The sequence below is a fragment of the Triturus cristatus genome, chromosome 10, assembly GCF_964204655.1.
Source record: "Triturus cristatus chromosome 10, aTriCri1.1, whole genome shotgun sequence".
In the NCBI taxonomy this organism is placed as follows: domain Eukaryota; kingdom Metazoa; phylum Chordata; class Amphibia; order Caudata; family Salamandridae; genus Triturus; species Triturus cristatus.
In genome coordinates, this window is record NC_140593.1 from 552,504,400 (window position 1) to 552,531,525 (window position 27,126).

The following is a 27,126-nucleotide window of genomic DNA, read 5'->3' on the forward strand; positions in this document are numbered from 1 at the left end:
CTTTAAAAGGTTATGCCGGCCCCCTTAATGTGTCATGTGATCAAGGCCCCACGAGGGCTGAAACGCGTTATGGCTGGGTGCACGGGTTTGAAATAAATTATACTGCACCAGATTTGGGTTCGCTGTGTCTTTGTTCGAGGAAACGAATGTGAAAGAGACATTTCATGCGCATATATATATATCAGATTGATAAAGCCTGCTGCAAATGCACAGTTTATGCTCTTTGTCACATAGATATTCTTGTATTGTTAGTGAGCTGTGGCCCGAAATCATGGTCCACAGCTCCATTGCAAAGCTCCACATCAGTACTCCAAAGCCAGTCCTAGTCCCTGAGCGAACATTAATTGTGATTGGAGTAAGAGAGAGAGAGAGTAAGAGTGTGTGAGTGAGAGAGTGAGGGTGAGTGAGAGAGTGAGGGGGAGTGAGAGAGTGAGGGGGAGTGAGAGAGTGAGGGGGAGTGAGAGAGTGAGGGGGAGTGAGAGAGTGAGGGGGAGTGAGAGAGTGAGGGGGAGTGAGAGAGTGAGGGGGAGTGAGTGAGTGAGTGTGTGCACGCGTGCATGCACACACATACATGGTGTAATACTGCCTATGGCATAATTGCAGTAACTATTGATACTGTATGGCCATTAATGGCTTCATGGATTCCACACCTTCATTAAATGCATAATGACAATAATTCCTGGCATATTGTGGGCATTCATGGAATGATGCTAAACCTTGGTGTAATGTTAGCCCTAGTACAATTGTATTAATGATGTGTCTTACAAGGACGACCATTGTATGTGACAGTGATACATGGGACCACATGGCAGGCAGAACCCATTCATGTGTGGCAGTTATATATTTGAGCACTTGATGAAAATGTCAAACAGATGTTTAGGCACAGAAAAAGAAAATGTTATCTATTGGGGAAAAAAGAAATGAGTTGTTGACGGAAATTGCACGCTTTTGTTTTGGGGAATTGAGTTAAGTTTACCAAAAAGAAAAGGTTGCAATAGACAACAAAACAGGTGCATTTCCACAATCAGAAAAGCTGATGTCTATGAACAAAATGATTACATTTTCACATAAATTCTTAAAACTGATATTTGATCACACAATTGCTGTAAAAAAACAATACTCTGTTGGTAATAGTGGTGTAACCTGTTTGCTATCAGACTCTGATAGTTTTCCACAACCTTGGGTCACATCACTACTGTAATAAGCTTGGCACCTGAGAGCTAATCTCCGTTGTGGGGGCAAGATGGAACAATGAAAGGAAGCTAAGTGTATGAGGTGAAGAAGAATACTATGACAAATGAGAGGTCATCTGAAATTGTATGTTCTGAACTATCTGTAGTACTTTTGTAGATACTTGTTACAATTCGTTACAATTTTTCAGAGGTTTTCTGTAGGGAGCTCCAACATCACTGGGATGGCCCTGGAGATTTTTGCATATCATGAAAGTATTGTCATATTTCATGAGTGCACCTTCAGAAACTATGACTCTTTTTCAGCAAATCTATGTGCAATCTGTTCCCCGTTTTTTCACAATGTTCTCAGTGAAGGAGAGGATGACCTCAAGTTATCCCGGAGAATGTTGGGTCAAACAACTTCACTCACTTGCTTTGTTTAATTTGGGGTATGTATCAACACCACACCACTTTGAACGACCACCAGCTGATACTGATCCACCACCATTTTGTCTCCCACTGTTTTGTCTCAACTCTTCCCCTAGACACATATTTGAGATTTTGTTCCACAACAAAATGCAACTCAATCTCTTTGTCACCTGAAACACCATCCCCTCTTGCTGCTACCACGTCATCTACAAAATCGTTTAACAGACCTTCAACACTGTCAAAAATCGATTAATGCACAAGCCTTCCATCTCAACTCTTTCCAACTCTTGAAGAAACCTTTATCTTCACTATCTACACTGTCTTCAGCTTTCCCAGGGCAACCTTTATTTACTATTACCAGCATTAGACAAGCTAGTTTGTGATGGACAAATGTCCTTGTGCCCGTTCCCTATGGCTGCATTCAAATTCACAAAGGGCAGTGCCACCTACCAACCTTGCACAGACTAAATTAAATCACATCCCCACCCACACCCTCTGCTTGAAACACAACAGAGCCAATGGCCATCTCCTCCTGTGCCAACCTCACAGTTGAGATCACTTTTCTCCTGACTCGTCTCCATTGGACTTCTTTCAATCTTGATCTGAAATCCCTCCTGCCCTTCGCACTCTCAATATGCCCCTCCAAAAACACCTTCTCCTACTTGATGGTCTCCCTGACACCACGGCCATCGAAAGAAGACATAACATGGGCAAACTATATCATGACCACTCTGAGGACTTCATGAACCATATGTGTTGTCTTGTATTGTTTGCTATCCTCCCTTCTCACTTTCTGATGTTTCCCACCAAGCACTTTACCTATCCTAAGTGCCACGTCTGATGTAAACTCTGCACAGTGTTCCTCTCTAAGATACTCAACAACTCTGCAAAAGAGAAAATATTTTATAACACTTACGATCAGTCGTTCCCCATCCAGTGACATAGCAGGGATAACCATTGGACAACTTGATGTTCTTAGCCGGTAACTGAGCTATTGCAATATAGCCGTTATTGTAGGCGGGGGAACTCATCTGTAGCAAGGCAATGTCATACCTGAAAAAAATCAGAGCATGCAATACAGAGATTTATTGAGGTATGCTGGAAAGTAGTCACTATAACTAGACAAAGGAAAAGGAATGGCTGTAGTATTCTTTGGTCTCTTGGAAAACGTATAACTGATAATAATAGACAAAAGGGACTGCTGATTCGATGAGTGGAGTATGCATTGACAAAGCCAATAGGCATTGTATTTATTATATGGTCAAATCATTTGATACTAATGTCAAATGACGTTTGCCTCACACTATACAGGAATACACATTCATTTAACATAGGGACTTGCATGTACTTGGAATTTTTTGGGGGGGTACATGGCTTTGGGAACCAACAGGCTGTGTTTTATGGTGGACAAAGCCCCAGCCTTTTAGGGGGCCCCCCTGATAGAGCCAGCTGATTTCTACACACAGTTTGCCGTGATGACCTTGAATTATTCCTTAACATAATTTATTTTAATTTATTTTTAATGTGGGTGATGTTACAAAGTCTATTACAGACATTTTACAATGAAGTGTGTTTATATTTCATACAACATCCATTAAAAAACGTTGTTTTTTTTTTAGATCAAAACAGGACCTCACATATAAGAAATGAGAGGGCTTCACTCACAGAGGTTATTTGCAGTAAATTAATGAGCTGCCGCTGTGTTATAATATTGAAAACACGTCACAATCCCTGACTATTCGATGTAAACACATTTAGAATTTGGAGGAGTGTGCCTGAGCACTGTCAGAGAACAGAACAAAGAGGACATGAAAGAGCTGAAATTGGATCATAAATTCAAATCTAGTCCGTACAGGGGCCCCCAAAATATGTTTGGCCCAGGGCCCCCAAAATCCTTAAGATGTCCCTGGTCTTCTGCAGGCTGTGGGAGGAGTGCTATAGGGGGCAGCAGGGGTAGTTGTATTGTTTTAGGTGCATTTTTTCCAGGTGAGAGGGAACTGTAGAACTTAGTATGCATGTTATGATCCTTGGGGAATATTACAAAGCTAGTATTCTCTTATCAAATTCCAAGAGCTCTCCCATAAGTTCAGCAACTTATTTTCAAACAATCAACCTTAAAGACACAGTGCCTAGAACCAACACATACAACCCTGCCAAGTAGCAACCATAGTCAGACGCCTTCTTCACGGAATCCTTTTGAAGACAGTCAAGCATAACGACCTGTAGCTCAAGGCCATGAAGAAATGTGTAATACCAGGTTGGTGTATATGTTTTCAGTTTGGGAATTTAAGGTTATGCCATTTTTTCATTTTTACCATGCACAAGTAAAATATGGAAGTCTACAGAGAACCAATCCGCTGTACAAACCCTGTTGGCGTAGAATTGTCATCCAAAGTTTTATGGACAAGGCTTAGTACATCAGGTCTAATGTTCACCAAAAGTATTCCTCCAAGACAGTCCGCAAAGGGGACCAGGTGCTAGCAAGATGGACCATCCTGACAGAATGGGAGATGTGGAGCTATGCACAGCACCACATACATTTCTAAGGAGATGCCTTTGGCACACACACAAATGACTTTACACTAGCCTTTTGTCATGCCAGACATCCTGGGACCAGGGCAGGGAGAAAGGAAATTCCAGAGCCATCTGTTTGACTCCGGAAACTTCTTACACTTCACAACTGAAACGGGTATAAAGGACCCTCAGATCAATTCTTTAGTTCATTTCTAGACCTCAGAGTACTGCCCTATTTGCTGAGGCCTACTGTGTACTTTAGAGGACTGCCCTGTTGCTCCAAGAGGGCTTCACCACTGCCCTCCAAGTGGTGACCCCCAGTTCTGGACCCTTGGAAGTGGTGCTAAATGCATCCATCCAGCCAAAATCTAAAACTTTGGACTTGCAAAATGATCTGTCAAAAAGTGCTCTGAGAACTGAGAGCAGACTATGACCTACCTCCTAGCCGATCCGCCCAAGGTGCATCGCCAGTAGGCCTGACTTGGTGGTAGCTCCTGCTACATTCTTCTCCGTAGCAGCAAATCAAGTTCAGTGACTCCTTTCTGGAAGGGTATTTAGCCTCCTGGAGCCCTTGTCAGATACAGCCTGCAACTTCGCCCCACTAGAGATCTTCAACTTCCAAAAAAGAGACTACGTCCGAATGACATCTTCACTGCAGCTTTCTCCAACAGCTCCCTGACGATGACGCCGCCTCCTTCTCAGACACTGCCAGCTGCTTTGCCCCACTGAACTTAACCTTCTCAGACATTTTTCTTAGAAATTTCTCCTGAGTCTGTAGTTAAGCACAGACAGCGTCTACTCTACTTCTAATATCCAAATTGAGCTTCACCACGGTCAGCCAAAACTTTCGACTTTGCCCCAATCTCTCTCGACTCGAAGCCCGTGGTTGGCACTGTGATATTTTAGGTGCTAGATTGCACTAAAAGCTTTCAAAATTTATATCTCCGATTCTACTGATTGAATTTCTGTCATTTGGGTGTCAAATAACGTATTACACGTTACTCTATTTTCTAAATTAGTGCGGGATTTTTCTTGTGGTGTGTTTTCACTTTATTATTGTTTCAGTGCTGTATAAATACTTTAAAAATTGCCTCCAAGTTTAAGCTTGACTACTTTTGTGGCAAGCTACCAGAGCGTTAAGTGACGAGTATTGTGGTTACACCCCCCTCAACCAACATTTCTCACAGGTAGGGATTTTTTTTTTTTTTTTAAGTCTGACGCTGACAAAAACCTTTTGTCATGAACATGAACAGAGAGGCGTTTAGGTCCACCCACTTCAGCCTTTGCTTGGTTTGGGTAAGCTCCCTTCAACTACTGACTGTGTGAAGTGTCTTTCACACTTGGATGAGCCCACAGCACTATTGCACATGTTTACATTTTCTGATTGCTAAAGAAGTTGTCCATCTCCAGAATCACAGTTGTCCCTTATCAAATGTTTCCAGCACCTGTACATTTGCTGGATAATTTCCTTTCCTCAATGGATGAATCTGGATGTTCCAAAAAGGCCCCAAGTTCCATGAACATAACGCCAGGCAAAGACATCAATGCCTGGTTCCATTAGAAGACCTTAGAAGGAGCACAGGACCTGCATCCGGTAGGCCTCCAAGATCACACTCTCTCCCAGACATGACCATGTATTCATGATCAAGGTGAATATTTTTTTTTTTAAATCAATGGAAACTCTGTGCAAAAGTGTGCTCCATGATCTGTGCCTGCAGATGCCATTCACACACAGACACGCACACATGTATGTCCTGTGTGTATGTGCAAGTGTACATGCTGTCAACGTGCCTTTGGGACAGTTTGTGTTGTGTGTGCATATGTATGTGCCACTTTTAATTATGCTCTCCGTGCATGCATATCTGCCAACAGGATCGTCAGTCTGTGTATGCACTATGGAAAAAACAAGACCTGCTGCCTTTACCAATGCATGTTTATATTTGCAGAGGAGTTTTAGCATCTGTGTCCTGAGTGTTCAAAAACTGGAAGAGATCTAGGACTTGGTGGGGAACAGGATGCCTAGGGTGTGCATCCTTTAAATTAATATTTGGCAGATCGTGCCTGCTGACTAGCCTCCGCGAGGCCTGGGTTGCCGACGGGTTGGAACTGGACGACGAGGACTGGATCTCCGCGGTGGCCTCTCCGAAGGAGGTGGCCATCCCGGCTCGCCTTCGCTTCGTCCAGTTTAAGATCCTCCACCGGGTTTACGTGACGGGGCCAAGGCTTCTACGTATGGGCTTTGCTGGTGACGGATTGTGTAAGCGTGGCTGTGGTGCTTTGGCAACTTTCATGCATATTTTGTGGGAGTGCCCAAAGGTGGAGCGATTCTGGCGTGGTGTGCATGAGGTCCTGCGTGTGGTTACGCGTGTCGCGCTGTTGCCTGAAGCGAGGAGATGCTTGCTGAATGTGTGGGAACCAAATGACTATTCGGTCCCGCAGAAGCGGTGGGTGACTCTGGGATACATGATAGCTAAGCGTGACATTGCTCAATTGTGGGGATCCCAGAGGCCCCCGGCGGTGTTGGCCTGGAAAGAACATATGGATTGGTGTATGTTTCGTGAAAAGGTAGTGTATGTGGCGAGGGGTAAGCCTGGGGCGTGGGTGAAAATCTGGGGCCCCTGGAACGCCTATCGCGGGGGTATTTGTGAGCCGCCACTGCTACCGGCCGCCTCACCAGCTCCGTCCCCCTAGCCGACCCCCTCCCCTAGCCGCGGGCATGTTGTTCCCCTGTCCTTGATCTATTCCCATTCCCCTCTTCAGAGTTTGGCTGCTGGTTGGGATCCCCCACTTAAGGAGCACGTGCCGTCACTTTGGATTGCGGGTTGCCTTGCGGGTGTGGTTTTTTGTGTTGTTCTGTTTTGAAAAAAAGGAAACCGTATTTTGGGCTTGGAGTTATGTGGCCTGCGTCATTGATATCTCCTGATTTACCGATCTGCACCGCCAAGAGACTTTTACTGTAGGTATATCATATGCTTCTGCCACTCTAGCGGCCGGCCGGATGGTTGTAGGCCCATACCTGTAACCTTTTTAACATGTAATAAACGGTTTAAAAAAAAAAACAACAAAAACAAATTAATATTTGGGTGACACTGTGTAAATCAGGAACAGCACCATGAGGGCTGGAATTTGATAGCTAGAAAGAGTCAGAGAAAGGAGAACACCATGCATGTTTTGTTGGATGGCATTCTTATTGAATTCATGTTAAGACAGTGTGGGCTAAGGAGCCAATGGAAAAAAGGAGAATGGATTGCTATTAATGCGATGGATGATATAGTTACAGATGGGTGAGCATACAGAAAGTCAGGGTGGGTTGCCTTTGGTGTGAATGACTTGGCTGTGGGAACTGATCAGATTGTAGTCATCGGGGGAGACTCAGTTTAAAATTTTTGATCTTTAGAAATTTCGAGAAGCTTTAAGTGTCCTATTGGTAGGATATGTGTGTTTTGTGAGCATGGATAGGCCAGTAGGCAGTCTAGTTCACAAAATTATCAGTACAGTGGGGTGTGGGAATGAAGTGGAAGTAGGAGGTAGTACATTTAGTGATGTGTCCTTCAGCCTCTGATTCTTTCTGAAATCCCATAGACGGACTCACCTATTCTTCTATCACAATCTATGACCCGCATTCACTTTGGAGTTCTCCTACAATTCTTTTAAAAGCCAACCCATCTGTCCTCCAGAACATCCACCTTTGTTTTCCAAGGGCCTGGTTTCGTGAACTGGACAGTATGGCCACCAGATTTCTCAGAAGGGAGGGGGGGGGGCACTTCTGGCCCTGACTCTATGTCGGATTCCCTCATTTGATGGGGGGATGAGGATTACGCATTTATATCTGTACTTTTTGGCTACGTGCCTCCTGGTCATACACGACGGGTTCAACGGGGGCTGGTCAGACCCACCTTACCGGCTCAAACTGAGCGAACTGGGTCTGTCCAAAATCCAATCATTGATGTATGGGGGGTCCATTCTATGCCGGTTACCAGAAGTGACGCGCTCTGTTCTGTTGGCCTGGCGGGCTGCAATGCGTCATACTCACTTGACACGCAGGCTGACTCAGTGCACGCCTCTCTGGCTTGGTACTTGGCTCCGAGAGGTCAGTGGGTTGCAGGGTTTTAGACCATGGGATCTCATAGGAATCTCACAACTTGGTTATGTGTGGACAAGCTGCCATATGCGCCCCTTCCAGGCCCGTTACTCCCTGCACCCATCTCAATTTTATAAATACTTGCAACTGCGACATACCCTCCACATCCATATCACCGCTGACACCAGGATCTCAGAGTATAGCCCCACCGAAGCACAGACTATGCTGGGAGATTTAGGCAAAGGGGCCATTGCTCGTATCTACCAAACATTGGTTAACAACACCCCCACTACACTGGATACTTTGAGAAGCCAATGGGAAGAATGGGTGGGTCCGCTCGATGTGGATTGGCGTGATGCCCTTATGGTGCCCAAGACGGTCACTGCGTCAGCCAAATTCAGATTGATACAACTATACTACTTGCATGCCGCCTACTTAACCCCCTGCGCCTCAATCAGGCGGGCCTGTACCCAAGCGCATCCTGCACGAGGTGCGGTCATGCCCCAGCTGATTTTTTCCACATGGTCTGGGCATGCCCCCACCTGGCGCGATTCTGGGGTGATATCGAGGAGGAGCTCACAAACCTTGGGGTGGGAAGTCCATCATGACCCACGACACACTCTGCTGGGGATTACAGATGGGCTGGACGGGTCCAGGAATAAATAATTATTTTTTAACACGTCCATGGTAGTGGCCAAACGAGACATAGCTGCGGCTTGGTAATGTCTGGTTCCACGCTGCACAGGGAGGTGGCGAAGGGGGGTAGACTGGTGCGCGACCCAGGAAAAAACCTTGTACGAGGCACAAGGGTGCCCCAAAAAGTACAGCAGGATGTGGGGTAAATGGCTGGGTACCGTGGAGTAGTCAAAGTAATGTATATAATTGTTCTACCTACTTGTGCCTTAAGAAGTCTGGACTAATGAGATGTTATGCTCCTGTAATTAGCGGCGAATTGTCATCTTCCGTGTATCATGCTGATTTGATGATGATGTTTGGTTTTCAAAACAATAAAATTGATTATCAAAAAAAAAAGCCAACCCATCCAGCTGCATGGCACCAGGAATAACAATGTAGGAATATTGTCTGGCATAAATGTTGTACCCTAAATATTGTGAACATAAATATTGTCCTGTTTGTGTTAATAGAAAATCTAAAAACACTCGGCAATATTTTTATAAATGACTATAAACTACTGCCCAGTCTCCCTTCTGCCTCATTTCTCCAGTACACATGACAGAGTGGCCCTCTACTAATTGACCAGCTTCCTCTCTACCCAACATCATGACAAACATTTAGAATTACAAGTCTGGTATATGCAGTGCACAGAGACAGATCTCACACATATCCTCTACTTCTTTACCTCAGCACAATGTAAACACCTCTGCTCTATCTTCACAGGATTTGAGATGCCTTTTTGCGGATCCACACATTCTACTCAACACTCTAGCCACACAAAGAATCACAAGCAGTGTCTTCTTCAACTGTCCTCCTAACTCTATGGATGCTCATTCTTTATGTCATGAGTCACTAACAAAGAGGCCTTCCCCATAGGCATCCCACAAAGATTTAGTCCCCGCGCTTCACTCTATACATCACCCAGTAGCAGCCCGTCCTTAAGGGCGGTTGGGACCCACCCCCTACGTTTTTCACAAACATGAAGAGTGTCTGTCAGGCTGAGCAAAGGTCAGCCCGACAGCCACTCTTCATGTTCAGGTCAGGCAGCCAGGAGCTATACATGCATTAAATGCGCAGGCGTCAGGCTGCCTGAGATAAACATTGCCAGGCTGTAAATTTCAAAGCCCTGTGGCTGTGACCTCTTCAGCCCGGCAAGGGGCTTGGAGGTCCTCCCCTTATAGCGAGGGCGATTGTCAGAGACAGACTTAGATGTAGATTCTTTGGTTTTAAGCCCGAAAATGCCCAAGGTGGATTGTCCATCCGTGACGATCATCACAGAGTGGGCTGGTGACAGCAGACTCATTAACCCCATCCGCTCTGTGATAAGGGACAGCCCTCTTCTCTCCCATAAAAAAGTCAGCCAATGAGAGGAGGCAGCCCAATCCTCCAGGAACCACCTAGCTTTCCCACCTGCCACCCGAGATCACTGGGCGACTGACAAGTTTGGTGTGTGAGTATGTATGAATGTATGTGTTGTGGTGTGGTGTGTGCATGCTGTGAATGGGTTTGTGCATGATTATGTGCTTGTGAATGAAGGGTGTAAGTGTGCGCACTTGTGAATGGATAGGTGTGAGTGAGTATATTGATGGGTGAGTATAGGTATGTATATGAGTGGCCAACCCAACACCCACCCAGGGGTGTAACACAGGCCCCCGCATCCCCCGCAGTGCGGGGGGGGCCCCGAGCTGCAGGGGGGCCCTCTGCCCAGTACTCGGGCCTTAGAGCTCCAAATTAAATCCAGAATGGGGGCCCCTCTGTGTACCTTGCAGGGGAGGCCCCCTCAGCTTTCGTTACGCCAGTGCACCCGCCCCCGCTCGAATAACCAACCACTACTGACACCACCATCATTTCCATTTAAGAATCTCTTATCATCCAAGCGCAAATGACACAATTTGCTCCTCCTTCCCCAACCCTTACTCAAGCCACATATTAAGACAGCTCTCTAGACTCAAACGTTGAATAATGCCTTGCTGCTTCATCCTCAATCCAGAAACAAACCAAAACAAACCTTTTTTTTAGTATTCTCAATTGTTTTACAGCACATGCCATGCACCCAACACTATAATCTTCCAACAACAACTTGGTCATCCACTTCGACACTGCTACCACCTCAGCGTGAGCATAGGATCCACTGCAATATGAGCAAAATACGTTCAAGCATCATACCCATGCTGCCACACTGACAGCAAGCTAGATTGATGCTAAAGTCAATAGGGGAGAGGAGTTGGCCTAACCACTAGGGTCGTCGACCTCGAATCTGGGGAACTGGGTTCGAGTCTTGGCAATGATGTTGAACATCATGTGATTCTGGGAAAATCACTTAATCTCCCCCTGCCTAACCAAACAAAAAAATGAATGTGTGTCCTCATGTAACGTAATTGGTTCTATGTAAAGCACTCCGATACCCGATTCGGGTCAAGTTCACGCTATATAAAACTCTGCAAAAACAAAGTAGCCTGCTTTTCTCCCATCAAGTCCTTGACAATGTCCTCAGCTTTGCAACAAAAGTACTATACATGTTTTCCACTCTACCCCCAACTCCATCCATTAGACCAGTGCCCTTTTGAACATCTTAACCCTATCTTCTGTTCAAGCCACCGCTTAGCCTCTCCACACCGGGCGACAGTAGTCACACCCTAGATTGGTTAATTCCAACCGAGATCGATGGCACGTCATGGTCTCACAAACACTGTATGCATCCTTGCGGTTCAGATCAATTGCACAACTAGCTGCTCTCGCTGAAATGTAATAGCCTAAGAAATCGAGTGTATCCCTTCCCTCTGTTCTTGTAAGATTATTAAATCCTATCTCACTCTTCAAGAAGCAGTGGCGGTGCGTCCATTGGGGCGCAGGGGCGGAGCCCCACTTAACGCGCGAACGCACGCGACGCGGAAGGCAGCTCAGCTCTTACACTGTGTATGTACTGTAGCGGCCGGGAGTCGGGACATCAAGGGGGTGGGGCCGGGGGGCGAGCACTGACACTGACTGACAGCGGCTCGCAATGTATTTGCGCATGCTCGAGTTTGGCTCTCGACAAGCACGAGCATGCGCATTCGCCGCACTGTCTATGATGTACTATGTACTGAGAGGAGGGGGCCGAGAGGCCGAGGGTTGCCTCATGCAGCAGCCCCTTCTCTCGGTATCCGGGCGAGCCCTATCCGTGCTCTTTAGCCAATCCAGGGCAGGCGCTGCTAATGCAGCGTCTCTGGATTGGCTGAGAGCCTGAGGCAGCATACGACGAAACTGCATTGGGTGCCGCGCAACTATGGCCAATCACTGTGGCTTATGTCTGAACACAGTGACAGTGATTGGCCATGAGGTGCGCAGCGCACTCTCTGCAGTCTGCAGTCCGTCGCGTCATCACGCACGCGGTGCCACACTGTCTGCATACACCACACCTCGTGGCGGCGATGTACAGTGTGTGTGTGTCAGCTCTCCGACTCCCGGACCAGTCATGTGGTGTGACTCGTGTCGTCGAGGACTCCTAACGTGACTGCCAGTGCCATCGTGACCGTGGTGTTTCGAGAAAGGTAAATTAGATTCTGTTGAGATTCTAGGTGGTGCGGAGAATCAGAGATGTATTTAGAATTGTTAATTTATAGAAGCTTGTGATTGTTTTGTGAAAGTGAAAGACTAGGGTGACTGATATATATTGTACTGCACGATTTGTATAGTACTGCGGACATGCATCTACATTGCTGCTAAAAGCGGGAGAATGGGGCCTTGAGTCGGGTCTTTAACGTTACTCATGTGTGGGCTAGGCTTTGGAAGTGCATGCTGCTGCAGGATCGGACATTTGAAACGCAAATGCACGTTTTCGTACATGCCAACATTTCAGAAGAGCAAAGTGGGAGATGTAAAAAAAAAAAATCGGGAGAATGGGGCCTTGTATCGGGTTACTGTCATGTGTCACACTACTCCAAGGCATTGCTTCCAGTACTCAAGTATGGCCATCTTTAGCCCCTTCCAAACCAGCTTTTAGTTGTGCAATCCCAAGTGCTGCCTGTCCAGCATAACCTGACCTCAATGGACAGCATGTGACTCACTCGCACTGTTCAGCAACAAAAGACACCAGGTCTGTATGTGCTACTTCAGTGCATCGGAAGAGTTCCACAGGGCTAAGCCTGACCCCCATTCTTTTGGTCATATACTAAAGTGGACTGGTCTCCATCATGAGCGATTCCATCAACATTTGATGTGCATGTGGATGATTGACAGATCTACTTTGCCATCAAAGGGGTCCTTCCATGATCAGTCAACCTTCCTTCGATACCTTTTTAAATTCCCCATACAGACTAGTACATTTTAATTATTTTTAAACACCAACAATTTTGAACTCACATCGACTGGAAAGCCATATCCTAACTATCTCATTTAAATTTGGCTTGCTGAACGAGGGTTCGGCCCTAACAATCTTTAGTCTCTAAAAGTGTGCTTGGCAGTAATCATTTTACCTCATAGCCTATTTTTCAACTCAAATTAATCAAATTGCACATTTTAAAACTACAGTGCATCAGCAATCTAAGCTCATTGCTGAACATCCCTGATAGAGTGTCAATGGCTGCACTCCCAATCTTCCTGGGACAATCTGACCATATCTGCTGATCTCAGAAAACTATTCACAAGCGTCAACTCCTAACAACTGTTGGCCCAGGAATACTTTGCCATCTCAGCCACCAAGACCACATCTCTTCTATTGGGGTTTCCAGTAATACCTGACTATAGGCACATTTTAAACAAAGACATTTTCAGGAATGTGATCTTATATGTACATTACCTTGGGGGATGTTAATTGGTTCAATGTTTTTTCAAAGTTGTATTATTTATTGAGTTTTGTTGAAAAGTTGTACAGAGGTTTGGATGTTCCCATTAATAAGCCAAGTGAAACCTTCCTCAAAGATTCACCCTCCTTTGGTAGGCATTAGGTGGGAGTGGCATGGAACTATCTGCTACAACTAGGTGAACGACTATACAAATATGTAGGTTTGAATTTATAACCTACAACAAGGTAAAGAAGGGATACTTTTACTTCTCTTGCCCAAGTCTAAAGGTAAACATCTCTTGGGAAAATGATATCCGATATGCATGTTAACAACTGAGACAGTGATCTCACTACCCATTTTAAGGCCAAATAAACAACTTGTCCAGAGCATGCATCTACATGTCCAGAGCATGCATCTACATGTCAAGAGCATGCACCTCCAACATGTCGAGAGCATGCACCTCCAACATGTCGAGAGCATGCATCTACAACCTGTCTGGAGGATGCATCTACAACCTGTCGGGAGGATGCATCTACAACATGTCGGGAGGATGCATCTACAACATGTCTAGAGGATGCATCTATAACATGTCTAGAGGATGCATCTACAACATGTCTAGAGGATGCATCTACAACATGTCTAGATGATGCATCCACATGTCTGGAGCATGCATCCACATGTCTGGAGCATGCATCCACATGTCTGGAGCATGCATCCACATGTCTTGAGGATGCATCTACATGTTTTGAGCATGCAACTACAACATGTCTAGAGGATGCATCTACGACATGTCTAGAGGATGCATCTACATGTCTAGTGGATGCACCTACAACAAGTCTAGAGGATGCATCTACCACATGTCGAGAGCATGCATCCACATGTCTAGAGGATGCATCTACAACATATCTAGAGCATACATCTACAACATGTCTAGAACATGCAACTACAACATGTATAGAGCATGCATCTACAACATGTCTAGAACATGCAACTACAACATGTATAGAGGATGCATCTACAACATGTCTAGAGGATGCATCTACAACATGTCTAGAGGATGCATCTACAACATGTCTAGAGGATGCATCTACAACAAGTCTAGAGGATGCATCTACCACATGTCAAGAGCATGCATCTACAACATGCCTAGAGCATTCATCCACATGTCTAGAGGATACATCTACAACATGTCTAGAGGATGAATCTACAACATGTCTAGAGCATGCATCTACATCATGTCTAGAACATGCATCTGCAACATGTCTAGAGCATGCATCTGCAACATGTCTAGAGCATGCATCTGCATGTCTAGCGGCTGCATCTACAACATGTCTAGAGGATGCATCTACAACATGTCTAGAGGATGCATCTACATGTCTAGAGCATGCATCTCCAACATGTCTAGAGGATGAATCTACAACACACCTAGAGCATGCATCTACAACATGTCTAGAACATGCATCTACAACATGTCTTGAGGATGCATCTACAACATGTTTGAAGGATGAATCTACATGTCTAGCGGATATCTGCAGGTGTTTTAATATTGTTAGAGAAGCCAAGTAAACGTGGAAATTTTAGATGGGTCACCTTGGTACATTGCAAGCTTTGGTCATAAAATCCAGACACAGCGTTTACGTTTTTGGTCGTTTGAATTGCGTTAATGTTCATTAAAGCATTGATCATACATTACCCATTTGCAAGGAAGTTGGGATTCCAGAGTTCATGAGTGATTATGTTTTTAATTTTGACGAAATATTCCGTGCCATCTGGTTCAGAAAGACCGTGCTCGCCCAGTGCCACACGATACGAGACTTCTTCGCTGAAAGTGAGTTAAGACATCGTTCCAATTTTATTTTACAAATCTGCATTTAAGAAAATTTCATATGCATATCAATTTTGCATTGCGTTCTTAAAAAATCAATACAATGATTAAAGCTAGAGGCTAAGAATCTGATTAGTGTGTCGGAAAATCCCAACCGTGTGCAATCACCTGTATGCACAGGGGTCAAAATTCAGAGATTTTTCCGCAATTAGGACATGCTAAACTCCAAATTCCCCGATAAGGTTCAGATGGTAAGAGCAGCAGGAATTTAGCAGGGGAAATGATCCTCTATTTACCAGTATATGTAGGTTTTGATTCAATAAGCACCAGAAGCTGCATGGCATTCCCCATTTAATTGGAAAAGGCAGAAATTATAGCACTTGATAAATTCCAAACACTGGAGAGTCCAATTTTATTGGGTGTGATAACTTCCACTCGTAATCAGGTTCCTTATGTCAAGCAATGTAACTGAGGGGCTTGACCTTTATATTGGTCACACAATGGGACATATGTATGAGGGGATATCACCACCAGAATGTCCCTTTTAGCGACGTTCTGAAGGCGATATGCCCTTATCTATATTTACAAAGCGGCGTTAAGCCACTTTGTGTGGCTTAACACCACCTTGTAAATACAGCCCCTTTTCATGCACCACTTACCATGAAAGGGGTGTGCAATGGGCGTTCCACCGCAACATCCATTGCTCGTAGATGCTGCCCCAGATTTACAAGGCTGGTGCAGCACTAAAAACTAAGGCCACGGAATACCTGGTCTTAGAATGGCGATACGTGGAGAAAATATTAATTTCTCTGAGTATTTTGCTTTTTCTATATGTGCAGCACCCATAGGAGGAGCAAATCACCATTATTGATTGTTTATTTGAAGGAAGGCGTACCGTCCTGCAGATGAACAATCACCCCTGCAGTGCAGGCACCCTTGCAACATGGCGGCAGGGTGCCTGTGCCAGCGCTAGGCAGATTTTTTAGCACCAGCACTAGGGGAAACACGGGGTGCACCAGATTTTTGTAAATACAGAGCATCCCTGCGTTTTAAAAATGTCAGAGGGTGGCACTGCCAAATTTAGTATAAGACAGAGCTCTGGCATTTTCTTGTATATATGCCCCAATGTGTCCATCTTTTTTTTTTTTTAAATACCTGTTAATATTCTGTGCCCAAGAGAGGAAAAATGTAGAGCAGTTCAGAAATGACATTAGTATCATGCCCTTGTGACAGTACCTCGACACAGAGTACAATGCATGTTGTTCTCTTCTGTAAAGTTTATAAAAAGTGGAGGAAGCACTGTATTTTAAGTCTTTTAAAACAGTTATAGTTCACTCAATGTCGAGCGGCGTATCTTTTTTTACAGACACTGCCTACTGTTGATATTTGTGTAAGAATGGCATCCTTTCTATGGAGTGTCTTATATGCTAGGAAGAACACTATTATAGAGGATATGAGTAATTTAACTATCTAGGGGAAAAGTGTTTATTGAAATATGAAGGTAGTTCTATCTGTTTGGTATATGGATGGAAACCACGAATACATTGTTTTTATAACGTGATTTTATTAGTTTGACTCAAGGTAAAAGAGCAGAATATGATTATATGGTGGACTTAGACAAGAGGTACTTATTCTCCTGTATGTACATTATTGATAGAACGCATAGAATTTTAGTGGGGATGAGTTAAAAATATGGTATAGATGAATTTTAACAAAACACAGAAATCCTAGGGTCTATAGACTACCTCTAAGTATTAATTAAACCCATGCGGTAGTGAACCTAACTGGTGAAAAGATAATGGATACAATATGTATAAGGGCAGATCCCTTTAAGGACGAAATCCCTCACTCACCAATGGTGACATGCTTCATCATAGGGACTCTCCTCCCAAGGGAAAACCCTAGTTCCCTTGGGGGCTACAACCCCCTCACTGAGAGGGAGGAGCTCAGGGATGTTTTATCTCTAGTATTTAGGACTGACTAAGTCCAAGTATGATGAGCAAGAAGGTGTGAGCAAGGGTGCAGCGCAAAAAAATAAAATTAGTGAATATGTGAAAAACGGTGATGAGTTAAAACTGGCTAGGAGGAACCAAAGCCAACTTTAATCAATAGGTGCCTACTGTCAGAATTTAAAAAGCAGTACACCTGCAGTATGAATTTAAAACTGCTATGGTGTGGGTTTTAGATGGTCAACATGTTTCAGCCCACGAAGACCAAAGGTGGATCGGGCTTTCGTCAGGACCTGTTAGGAAAACGCTACTGCACATAAATAAAGTGAATAAACTATACAAAAAAGGATATCAGGCCAATGCAATGTCAGCGGCCTATATACCGGGAGAGCCTGCTCCGGCAGCAGGCTCTCCCGGTATAGCGGTACCGACGGATAGAGCGGTGCTGCCTTCCTGAGCGGTTGCCAGGCGAGAGGTGAGATCCTGTACCCAGCTTTTGCGGGTGCATGCAGGTTCATATATAGGCCGCTGACATTGCATTGGCCTGATATCCTTTTTTGTATAGTTTATTCACTTTATTTATGTGCAGTAGCGTTTTCCTAACAGGTCCTGACGAAAGCCCGATCCACCTTTGGTCTTCGTGGGCTGAAACATGTTGACCATCTAAAACCCACACCATAGCAGTTTTAAATTCATACTGCAGGTGTACTGCTTTTTAAATTCTGACAGTAGGCACCTATTGATTAAAGTTGGCTTTGGTGCCTCCTAGCCAGTTTTAACTCATCACCGTTTTTCACATATTCACTAATTTTATTTTTTTGCGTTGCACCCTTGCTCACACCTTCTTGCTCATCATACTTGGACTTAGTCAGTCCTAAATACTAGAGATAAAACATCCCTGAGCTCCTCCCTCTCAGTGAGGGGGTTGTAGCCCCCAAGGGAACTAGGTTTTTCCCTTGGGAGGAGAGTCCCTATGATGAAGCATGTCACCATTGGTGAGTGAGGGATTTCGTCCTTAAAGGGATCTGCCCTTATACATATTGTATCCATTATCTTTTCACCAGTTAGGTTCACTACCGCATGGGTTTAATTAATACTTAGAGGTAGTCTATAGACCCTAGGATTTCTGTGTTTTGTTAATAGTTGTTTGGGGACATAATTCTTTAGTGGTCTTTAAAAATTTCCCTAGGACTCCCTTCTCCAAATTGTGTGTTTGTTGATAGATGAATTTTAGACTGTACTAAAGGAGTTGTTTTAAAATACGTGTTTTTGATACATGAAATGGGATTTAACTGTATTGTATCTTGAATTTTACGTGTATCTTTTGTTTTATGTGCTTTTATGGTCTAAACATACTTTGACCGAATAAAGATGATGAATGAATGACATTAGTATAATTTTTCTGAAAACAGTTTTATTTCTTGCTGTTTCTGAACAAGGAATTTGTTTTTACTTATTCATTCTACATTTCTGCTTACAAAAAATATACAACATCTATACATTCACAAGCTTGGTGGCACATTCAATCTGTTGGTATATACTATTGTCAAACTGATAGGATAGCAAACCTGTTACATATAAACAGAAAAGTGTGAAGGTCTAAAAGCTATGCTACTTGCACATATGGCTGTTTAAAAATGAGCATTCTTGTGTGCAGAACAGTAGTACTCAATGCCCCAGTGCTGCATCACATAAAAAGTACCTGCGGTATTGGTGTTTGCCTGCGGTAAAGTTAGAAGAGCAGGAGCGTAATATGGAATTGCAAGATAATACGAAGGAGTGGAACGCAGGAATATAATGTGATGGAGCACAGCAACCCTAGCACCACGTACAGCGACCAGTGTATTTCTTTGTGATAACTTGCAGTTCTCTATTACAGCCATTCTTAACCTGGGATCTGCAGACCAGCAGTGGTCCGCGACTCCAACTCAGTGGGTCTGTTACGGTTTAGAAAATTAAATAATATTAGATTAATAAAGAATATGTACATAATGAAGCTAAATGTAAAACTGCACATTTTAAGATGCTCTGTAGATGTGAAGGGATTTGAAAATAGTGGCTAGGAATCGCCACAGATCTCCGACAGACTTCAGGCAAGTACAGAACACCAAACTAAACTCATCCTCAGCCTTCCCCAATGAATCCACATCACACCCCACCTCAGGAAATTCCACCGGCTCCCCGCACAGAATAGATGCCAATTCAAGCTGCTGACCCACGCACACAAGGCTCTACATAACCAAGGATACATTAACCACCACCAGAACTTCCACAAACCGTTAAGACTACGCTCTGCCTCCATTTCACTTGCCCATACTCCCTGCATCTACCAAAGCAGAAGCGAAGGATGCTCCTCCTCCCACATCGCAGCAAAGACCTGAAACGTGATATGCTAAAGCTTAGTATATATTGCTTCATCATTTAGAAATAGAACTAAAATTTGAAACACTCCAACCATCCCATTAATATTTTTAAAATGTTTTCTTTTTTGTTTGTTAATTAAATATTTCATAATATGTATAATTGTTCGTTTTTTAATTGTTCATTATTTTTGAGTATTGTTTTGTGGTTCAAATTGTAGAAATTGCTTAGACTGGGGGGGTTCTGACTTACAGTTGGGATTCTAGGGGGTTCGCGGAAGTCCAATGGTTGAGAATCACTAGGCAATATTAGAAACAAATGCACTAACTCAGCACCTGTTTTTATGCACTTGCACTGCTTACAGTGCATACAGTACATACCTATAACACAAAGTGTCCTAGAGTTAATGCATGAAATGGAGACCGTGATCAGGGATTGTCTCCCTCTGTTTCTGAGCTGTGATGGAAGCAGTTCATGCATTAACTTAGAGAGAACCCAAGTTATATGAATGCAATTTAGACTGCGCACCAGCAAATAAGAAGGCACTCGGCTCTGAGCCGCTGGAGCTGTTCATGCTCTCTTACCTTTACCATAGGCAAGTACTGATAACTCGGACATAGGGCCTGATTTAGATCTTGACGGACATACTACTCTGTCACAATGGTGACGGATATCCCGTCTGCCGAAAAATAAATCCCATTATTTCCCATGGGATTTATAGTTTGGCAGACAGGCATATCCGTCACCATTGTGACGGAGTAACCCGTCCGCCAAGATCTAAATCAGGCTCATAGTTTAGTTACTTGTTAAGGTCCATATAACAAAACGTACTTGGTGGTCTGAATGCTGCTGCACCCATATGTCTTGCTTTCTCTTCAGAACACCTGAGCAAGACTTCAAAATACCAGGGCACAACGTGAACACTGTTCAAAATAGGACTCTACACACTTTAGAATACCAAAATACAATATAGACAAAGCTCAACACTCTATTGCAGCAAGCTCCCATTTATCAAATGGCAATTATGCACATGTAAAATAAATGCATATAGTGAATGTATATACGCAAGAATAAAGGCATTGAAAGATAACTGAGTAAGTAATTAGATCTTGGAATACTTCAATGGCTGTCTGTTTAGCATCATCCTTGCCAGCACGACTGGGAAACTTATTGGCAATCTCAGGCAGGTGGGTCTCAACCGGGCACAAAGGCCCTGGGCAGTGCGTCCACTCCCAGGAGAGTTTCTCTCAAAGCACCAAGAGGTCTCCATTTGTATACTCCTTACAAACATGTAGAAAGATTACTAAAAGCTCCCCCTCCCTTCATCTCCACTATAGGTGCTGGCTACACTCTCTGTGCCTAGGTCACTCAATGGAGCTGGCCAGGCTCCGATGAAAGCTGAAGTAGAATTCTTTACAGTCTCATCCTTGAACACTATACGCATCCCACACTGTCTGTTCTATCAAGTTATCTCTCTTGCTCAGTGAAGTGAGAAACATAAAAAATTCTGTGTGCGCAAGTAACCTGGGCCTGCCTGTTTTTGCAGCTGAAAGGCATGGTCAGACAGACACAAGAGTAAACCATGCTCACAAAATGTAGTTAAAGCAAAATGGAGTCAATGATCAATACATAATCTCACAATATATAATTGCCTGTAGCATTACACCATAACCCAGAAGCTTTGTTTCGGGTTTCTATTCCCTTTCACATGTACAGTCTGCTGTCATTCAAAAGATATATGGGACAACCTACCACCACCATGCATTACAAGGACACTAAAAGTCACCCAGTTCCTTATAAAGTCACAGAACACTGAGGTGACCAGTAAGAACCCTAAAGAAAAAGTTACTTACCTTCGGTAATGCTTTTTCTGGAGGCTACAGTATCTGCCTGTGGATTCCTCACCTTATGAATATCCCCTGGGCCCACATTCCGTGGAAACTTTTTTCCCTAGCTCTCCACGCCGACGATGTCATCACAATGCCATGGCTCTGCACACGGCTCCGCATGACGTCACAGGAGCAAGAAGACCACGTCGGCGTGATGACGTCTGTTCCAGCCATTTTTCCATGCCGAGGCAAACAGGAGGACCGACCATAGAAACAATGTATACATAGTACACAGAATTCACACCAATACACACAATGTAAAGTGAAATAGGAAAGCAAAGAAAGCAAACATTTCTTATAAACCTACAGAAAGGCAAATAGAGGCAATACAAAATGACAATATGAAACAATCATATTAACCAATACGTTAAAAGTGTGGACAACGGGGAGGATGGTGGGTCAGTGAGGAATCCACAGGCAGATACTGTATCCACCAGAAAAAGCGTTACCGAAGGTAAGTAACTTGTTCTTCTGATGGATACATCTGCCTGTGGATTCCTCACCTTCTGAATAGAATCCCACAGCAGTCCCAATCCCGGAGGAGGGTGTCCACCCTTCTTGCAAAACAGAGCGCGCAAAATGGCCTTCCCTCCTCACTTCGTAATCTAAGCAGTAATGCTTCGCGAAAGTGTGAAGGGAGGCCCAAGTTGCGGCCTTACAGATGTCCAGCACAGGAACACCCCTGGACAAGGCAGAAGTAGACGATTTAGCCCTGGTGGAGGGAGCTCTAATGCCTTCAGGAGGCTCCTTACCAGCCAGAGCGTAGCAGATCTTGATGCACAAGATGATCCACCTGGATAAAGTGCGCTTGTGCACCGCCTTGCCCTTCATGCGTCCAACGTAGCCCACAAAGAGCTGATCGTCCTGTCGCAAATCCTTCGTTCTATCCAGATAGAAACTATTCGCCCTCTTAGGATCCAATTGGTGAAGCCTCTCCTCCTCCTTGGAAGGGTGAGGGGGAGGATAGAAAGTAGGGAGGGTAATGGACTGTCCTAGATATAAGGGAGTTATCACCTTAGGCAGAAAAGCAGCCCTGGTCCTGAGGAACATCCTTTCAGCATGTATGGTAAAAAAACGGAGGCTTAGAACTCAAAGCCTGAAGCTACCTTACCCTCCTAGGCGAGGTGATAGCCACAAGGTATACCGTTTTGAGAGACAGCAGTCTCAAAGGACAATTATGCATAGGTTCAAAAGGAGAACCCATCAAGAAAGTTAAAACCAGATTTAAATCCCACTGGGGCATAATAAAAGGAGTGGGCGGAAACATGTTAGTAAACCCCTTAATGAACCTTAAAACAAATCGGAGATTTAAAAAGAGATGGCTGACTAATAAATGCCGATAAAGCTGACAAATATCCTTTAACAATAGCCACAGCACAACCCTCCTGGGCCAAATGCAAAGAAAAACAAAGAACATCAGAAAGATGAACTTTTAAAGGATCAATAGACTTCTCTCCTCACCATTTAACAAATTTAGACCACCTGTAGGAGTAGATAGACTTGGTGGAGTGTCGCCTGGCCGATAATATAATATCCACCACGTCAGGCGGGAGAGAGAAAGAATTCAGGTTGCCCCATTCAATCTCCAAGCATGAAGGTGCAGGCTCTGGAGGTGGGGGTGTAGAACCTGCCCCTCCAACTGTGAGAGGAGGTCTACCCTGAGAGGGAGACGGAGCAGAGGGTGCGACGAGAGGTGAAGGTCTGGGTACCACACCCTTCTTGGCCAATCCGGGGTGATCAATATAACTTGGGCCCGGTCTTGGCGAATCTTCCTCAGAACCCAAGGAATCAAGGGTATGGGAGGAAACCCGTAAAGGAGTTGTGAGCTCCAACTCAACTGAAATGCGTCCCCCAATGCTCCCTGCCTCGGAAACTGGAGACTGCAGGATGACGGGAGCGCGTGTTCAAGAGTGGCAAACAGGTCCATCCAAGGAGTTCCCCACGTCCAAAAGATGTGTCGAACTACCTCCGGATGAAGCCTCCACTCGTGGTCGGCAGAGAACTGCCGACTGAGACTGTCCGCACGTACGTTCAGCACCCCGACCAGATGATCTGCCATCAAACAAATCCGATGGTCCTGAGCCCAGGACCAGAGCAGCAACGCCTCTCTGCAGAGAAGGTACGACCCTACTCCTCTCTGCTTGTTGACGTACCACATCGCGGCAGTGTTGTCAGTCAGGACGTGGACCGACTGACTGCAAAGGGAAGGGAGAAAGGCCTTGAGGGCCAAACGTATTGCCCGCAATTCCAGAAGATTGATATGAAGCAATCTTCCCTCTGGAGACCAAAAACCCTTGATCTCCAGATCCCCCAGATGAGCACCCTACCCTAGGGTAGAGGCATCCGTTATCACTGTGGCCACCAAAGGAGGAAGATGAAAGGGCTTTCCTTGAGACAGATTGCCCTCCACGCTCCACCAAGACCGATCCGCTGCAGCTTCTCTGGAGATCCTGACTGACTCCCTGAGATCTCCGTTGTGCTCATACCACTGCCTGCAGAGACACCACTGGAGCACCCTCATAAGATAGCGTGCATGGTTGACCAACAGAATGTAGGAAGCGAACAGACCGAGCAGGTGAAGGACCTTCAGAACCGGAACAACCGCTCCATTGTAAAACAAGGGTATCATTTCCTGAATGTCGAGAATCCTTTGCGGAGGCGGAAAAGCTCGACACAGTGGTATCCAGTGCCTGACCCTATGAACAGGTTGCGCTGTGAGGGCACCAGGTGAGACTTGGGTACATTAATCGAAAAACCCAATTTGTACAACAGCCGCGTTGTTACCTGCAGATGATGACGCACCATCTCTGGCGACTCTGCCTTCAGAAGCCAGTTGTACAGGTAGGGGAAAACCGGGATCCCCAACCTCCTGAGATGAGCAGCAACCACTGCCATCACCTCGGTGAAGAATTGAGGTGCAGTAGTAAGCCCAAACGGAAGGACCGCAAACTGGTAGTGTTGCTAACCAACCGTAAAACGGAGATACTTCCTATGCGACTTCAGGATTGGGATGTGAAAATACGCATCCTGTAAGTCGATGGACACCATCCAGTCCTCTTGTTGCAGCGCCTGAAGAACCTGCGCTAGGGTGAGCATCTTGAATCTCTCCTGTTTGAGAAACAGATTCAAAATCCTGAGGTCCAGGATAGGACGTAACCTGCCATCCTTTTGAGGAATCAGGAAATACCGGGAGTAGCATCCCTGACCCCTTTCCTGCTCCGGAACCACCTCTATCGCACCTTTTTGTAACAGAGCAAGAACCTCCTTTTGAAGGAGAAGTAAATGATCCTCCATGCAAAACCCTTGGCAAGGAGGGTAAGGAGGAGGGAATTCCCTGAAGGGAAGGCTGTACCCATTTTCTACCAGATCTAACACACAAAGGTCCGAAGTGATCGATTTCCAATCTTGTAGTAAATGGGTAAGCCGACCTCCTGATGATCCAGGATGGCGGATCTAGGGCTGCTTTCCTGCATTACCAGGAGTGGCTGGGGAGGTATAGGAGGAGGAAGAAGGCTGACGTACGGTTCCACGAAGGCGACCTCTGCCCTTACCCCTAAAGGATTTATACAAGGGGTTTTGTTGCTGTTGCTGTGGCTGTCTGTAACCACGAAAGGAAGACTTTCCAAAGTCACCTGAGACTGCAGGCCCAAAGACTTCGCTGTGGCCTTACTGTCCTTAAATCTTTGCAGAGCAGAATCAGCTTTCTCTCCAAACTGTCTAGACCCATCAAAAGGCAGATCAAGAAGGGTAGCCTGTACACCGGGAGAGAATCCAGAAGACCTCAACCACGCAGGTCTTCTTGTTGCAATGGATAAACCCATCACTCTGGCAACCGAACCCGCTGTGTCCAGGCCAGACTGGATGACTTGGCAAGCCGCAGCCTGTGAATCTGCCAGCACCTCACTCAGATTTCCCCTATCCTCCTCAGACAATTTAGGAAGAAGTTGTTTGGCAGAGTCCATAATGGCATGAATATATCTACCCAACAGACAAGTGGCATTGGTAGACTTCAGAACCATGCTAGCCGATGAAAAGACCTTCTTTGCAGATTGTTCCAACTTCTGGGAATCCCTGTCCACAGGAGCATGCGGAAAAGCACCTGTGGACTGCTTGGAACAAGACGTCTGCACCACTAAGCTCTCAGGAGAGGGGTGGGATGAAAGGAACGCCGGATCCCATGGAGCAGGTCTATATCTTCTGGACATCGACCTTGAAATTGCAGGAGCAGAAAGTGGGTTGCGTCACACATCAAGGATTGGCTCAGTCAATGCTTCGTTGAAAGGCAAAAGTGGTTCAACCACAGAGGACAGAGAATGAAGCACCTCTGTATGTAAATTAGGTTTATACTCAGCCATAGGAAGCTGCAAATCCAAAAGTTCAGCAGCCTTCCTTATCACAATATGGTAAGGTGCAACTTCTTTTGAGGGGGAAGCCTTCTGAGATGCAAAGTCCCACTCTGGGGAAGTATCAAGTCCACTTGCCTCACACAATCCCTCAAACAAATCTTCTGTATCATAAATTTCTCGTTCCTCCATCTCCTCAGCCTGGTACTGTGTATCCTCTAACAACCTCTGCGCTTCTCTCCTTGAGCGCATCTTCGGTTGCGGCGTCGGCGGTGCCACACGTGGCGTCGATGGCTCCGGGAGCGGCATTGAAGGAGGATTCACTGTAGTAACCGGCGCCGATCGAATCCGAGAAGGTTCACGGGATGGAGCCGGGGACTGCCCATACGGCGTCGACATCCTCGAAGCCGGAAACTGCCAGGACGGCGTCATCAGCATAAATGGCACAAAGGGTGCCTGAGGATATTGGTGAGGCACACCCAAACTAAAAGCCATAGGACCCATGGGACTCGAAGGTGCTCCAGAGGGGTACGAGGCTCTGGCGAACACGCCATACATCGCATTTTAAAAATGCGATGGATCCGAACCCGGCGCCGGAAATTGTGGGTACTGTGCCGGTTCAAGATCCAAGCGAGGCACCTCTGAAGTCAGAGCTGCCGGAGCCACAGGCGGAGCTGCAGGAGCAGAAGGAACCTGAGCATCAACCGGATTCGACACACCCTTTCGTGTCGGTGAAAATCTCTGCGTCGATGACTGCTCCGGAGTCCCCTTGTAAGATGGAGAATGAACTGGAGTCACCTGAGGAGACGCTGAAAGAGAAGGAGAGAAAGTCCTTTTCTCAACATCTATGAGCTGGAGAAGGCAACCTCGAAGCTATAGCCTTCGACGACCGACATCGTGAAGCATGCCTCTTCTTCTTCTTATGCTTTCTCTTGGAGTCATGCAATGTAGAAGATCTTGACTTTGATCTTTTGTGACCCCTTTTTTCTTTTCTTGCCTTAGCCATATACTGCTTGGCCTCCCGTTCCTTCAGAGCCTTCGGATTCATCTTCCTGCAAGAAGAACAGCCCTCAACGTCGTGGTCAGACGACAAGCACCAAAGACAGACCTCATGAGGGTCACTAA

General features: G+C 45.3%; 1 protein-coding gene across 1 annotated transcript in view; it reads right to left on the reverse strand.

Annotated features, from left to right (window-relative positions):
- Positions 1 to 27,126, reverse strand: part of LOC146789707 (chymotrypsin-like elastase family member 1) — an 81,407-nt gene that overhangs the window by 23,308 nt on the left and 30,973 nt on the right. Inside the window, exons 3-4 of the mRNA XM_085631179.1 lie at positions 15,328 to 15,456; positions 2,518 to 2,654 (exon numbers count right to left, since the gene is read on the reverse strand). Of these exons, the coding sequence (XP_085487305.1) occupies positions 2,518 to 2,654; positions 15,328 to 15,456 (266 nt within the window). The remainder of the gene's footprint in view (positions 1 to 2,517; positions 2,655 to 15,327; positions 15,457 to 27,126) is intronic.